Consider the following 3,728-nt stretch of genomic DNA (forward strand, 5'->3'; position numbering starts at 1 on the left):
ATGGCTCCACCAATCATCCACCATTATGGCTCCACCAATCATCCACCATTATGGCTCCACCAATCATCCACCATTATGGCTCCACCAATCATCCACCATTATGGCTCCACCAATCATCCACCATTATGGCTCCACCAATCATCCACCGCTACAGTTCCACCAATCACCATCTAAAAATCCCAAAATCCACCACGTGTCAACATGGCGGCATTCATGAACATTTATCTTCCGAGCATATGACAATGGCCAGACAAAGACATCCCTCACCTCACACAACGACGGGCATGATATTTGTATTTCCATCAGGAATCAATTTTCCGTGGCTGGTTTATGAACGGAATTGGTTGGTTTAGGAACTAGGGGTTTAGGTAACTGTCTCTATGAACAACGACGGAACCTCTCCATCTCCCAAAAAAAAATCAGAAGGTTCAGTACAAAACTGGGCAATTTCGGGGGAAAGTGGAGAAACCTCCTTCCAACGCGTGTTACAATAATTATGAACGTTGCGGTTATACAAGAGACCTTTTCTTGCAATTTCAAGAGTCAGTCGATACCCCAAAAAAAATCCAATGCCACCGCTTTGTTCACGCTCCAAGTCTTGTCTATGGCTTACTCTGCTCTGTGATCTGAATGGCCTGGGTAGTGGGACCAGACCAGCCAGCTCTCCCATGAACTGCAATGACAGGAGGATCTACTGTCAGTGACTCTTATCTGCCCCCATCAGGCAGTGCTGCCAGTGACGTAGGCAGTTGGGAGCCTGACCGGGCAGGTAGGAGTGTTCGATTGGCAGCGGCTACGTCTGGTCCTATAACCCGACACTAACAACTGTGATGGACCTGCGATGTTGGTGGAAGCGCCGAGCGTCGTCTGCAGTCTCCCCCCTAAGCCCTACAAGCTGCGGGGAGAAGAGGGGACTGGGTGGTCATGTGACCGTGGATAAAAGAATTAATAAAAATTAATAGCAGGAGGTTTTTTTTAACTGAAATGGGAGGAAATCCTTAGGCACTTACAGATGCGTGCTGCGTGCACGGCCGTATCCCTTCTCTATGGGAATACGCGGCCGTACGCCGCCCTACGCTCACGCGCCCTGCACGTTCGTGGTGGGTGCCCATACTCGTATGTTGACGGGATGGATCCTGTCTGCGTCCGAGCCGGGACACACGCACCCGTACTTGAGGTGAGCGTAGGGCGGCGTACGGCCGCGTATTCCCATAGAGAAGGACAGGGGCTGCGTACTAATCACACGCAGCACCTGTCCTGGCCGGGAGCGGCCCGATACAGCCGTGCACGCAGCACGGAACTGTACGTGCCGGCCGTTTCTCGTGTGCATGAGGCATTAGTGTTGAAGCCAGGTGTGCTTGTATTGGGTTTGCATTTGCACTTTCAATTTCTCAACTTTATAGATGCAGCAAATGTCAACAGAAGATATAAAATAAAGAGGTAAAAAAAAAAAAAACTTGGAACACGTTTTTTTTTTTTCACATGAGTTACACAAAGTGTCATTTTGAACCTTTACCAAAACCCCATAAGAACAGAACAGGTTCTTCCAGCTCACAGCATGCAAATCTCTATCAGAAATATTGTATGGCCAGTGTCGGCCCACAGATCACTCTCGCACGCAGCACACCTGGCTGCCATATGACAGACACCTACCAGAGTGTGCAGCTTCTCCTCCAGATCCTGATTGGTCCTCTGTGAGGCCGTGTAGCTGTTCTGTAACCTGCCAGACATAAGATGATGTCAGAGGAGGAAGCGGCACAAGACAAAAAAGCAGCCACATCCACATCCATTCCATCTGCATCCACTCTGCTCAATCTCCACAAAACCCAGAGAAATCTCAATCATCGGTACATTGCAAGACAATGATCTGCGCCCTCCGCAAACATGCGAGGAGGAAGGATACAGCATTGGGCAAGAAGAGGGGCAGCACATCTTCATTTTACATTCTCATTGTATCACTGTCAGTTCCTTGGTATAGTGGCCGCTGGAGTCAATCCAAACTCCGCTGTGCAAAGACATGCCGGGACCTCCTCTTCCCACTCAGTGGTTTGAATCCTGAACAATAACACTTCTTATATTCGGCCCGGATTACAGCACGCTCTATGTGATTGGTGGTCCTCCATTGCTGGACGCGTGGATGTGCAGGGAGGCAGAGCTCTATGTACATTGAGTGGTCCAGTTCCCGGGAAATAAGATGGGAAGATGGGACGATGTTCTCTCCGTACTTACCGCCGAAACTTGTCCTTAAGTTTCTCCAGCTCCTCCCGGTTACGGCATAGCTCCACCTCCAGGTAATGGCGGCCGGCATCCAGCTCGTGTTCCATGGCCTCCATCTTCGTCGTAGCATACGCCAAGCGTCGGCGGAGTTCATCGTTTTGGAGCTGCAGAAAGCTGGGAGGAGACGGAGGAAATAACAGATGGGTGTGAGTGACAACTGCAGCCTGAGAGCAGCACAAGCAAAGGCGCCAATATTCACCAACTTCCCTATGTAGATACTAGGGATGCACCGATACCGGCATTTCGGTATAGAGTACCGATATTTTTTTTCCGGTACTCTCCGATACCGAAAGTCCCATGCAGCAAGCCAGGCGGCGTGTAATGACTAGACACCTGGCTTCCTGATTAGCCGGGCAGCGTGCAAAGACTCGCCACCCGGCTTCCCTATTAGCAGGGAAGCCGTCCCCATGCTTCTCGTCACTAGGTGACGAGAAAGCATGGAGCCGCCTTTTTGGCCAATCAGGAAGCAGGGCGCTGTGTAATGATGCGGCGCCCGGCTTCCCGGGCCAATCAGGAAGTAATGATGCGCTGCCCGGCTTCCTGATACCGGAAGTATCGGGCTAGGCATCGGAGCATTTGCGCGAGTACAGGTACTTGGCCAAATACTCGGCATTGGTACTCGTATCGGTGCATTCCTAGTAGATACCACTCTGTGATATTACTGCAGACACACGGATCAGACACCGTCATGTGATATTATCACAGACTAGGAGCCCCATAGCAAAATTTTGATGGGGCCCCCTGGCAACCCTTCGAATCTAAATCAAGGACAGGTAGCAGGAGAGCTGTCTGCATAGCCTCCTCCTGTACATCTGATGTCAGTTCTTCTTGATTGGAAAGGGGGGGGGGGGGGTACAGGGTCAGTAGCATCTTCTGCATTCCTTAATAGGTCCCCCTTCCGCCCCCAGGCCCTATAAAAGCTGCATGGGCTGCTATGGGTATTGTTACAGCACTGCCACAGACACACAGATCAGACACGGCCATGTCAGATAGAACCCGGTGCACAGAGATTAATGGTGGTGGATAAAAGTGACCAATCAGGGGTACAGGGTCAGGGGGTTACAGGGTCAGTAGCATCTTCTGCATTCCTTAATGGGTCCCCCTTCCACCCCCGGGCCCCATAACAGCTGCATGGGCTGCTATGGGTATTGTTACAGCACTGCCACAGACACACAGATCACACACGGCCATGTCACGTCAGATAGAACCCGGTGCACAGAGATTAATGATGGTGGATAAAAGCGACCAATCGGAACTTTATTTTTTTTATCTTGCACCATGAATATTAAAGTCTGGCATCTGACTGGTTGTCCTGAGCAAATCCCGCACTGCTCTCTGCTCCAGGTTTCAGGCATTGGGTGACGGCAGGCCCAGCATAATGCCTCAGAGGAACATCAGCATCCAAGCAGTACAAAATCAACTTTTTTTTACATTTCTCAATGGATGCCAAA

The 3,728-nt window shown here is 50.6% G+C and overlaps 1 protein-coding gene across 1 annotated transcript in view; it reads right to left on the reverse strand.

The window, feature by feature from the left end:
- TJAP1 (tight junction associated protein 1) overlaps nt 1–3,728 on the reverse strand; it is a 16,931-nt gene that overhangs the window by 4,952 nt on the left and 8,251 nt on the right. The window contains exons 4-5 of the mRNA XM_018555732.1: nt 2,230–2,391; nt 1,654–1,720 (exon numbers count right to left, since the gene is read on the reverse strand). Of these exons, the coding sequence (XP_018411234.1) occupies nt 1,654–1,720; nt 2,230–2,391 (229 nt within the window). The remainder of the gene's footprint in view (nt 1–1,653; nt 1,721–2,229; nt 2,392–3,728) is intronic.

This window comes from Nanorana parkeri, unplaced genomic scaffold (assembly GCF_000935625.1).
Source record: "Nanorana parkeri isolate BGI_ZX_2015 unplaced genomic scaffold, ASM93562v1 scaffold210, whole genome shotgun sequence".
Lineage (NCBI taxonomy): Eukaryota > Metazoa > Chordata > Amphibia > Anura > Dicroglossidae > Nanorana > Nanorana parkeri.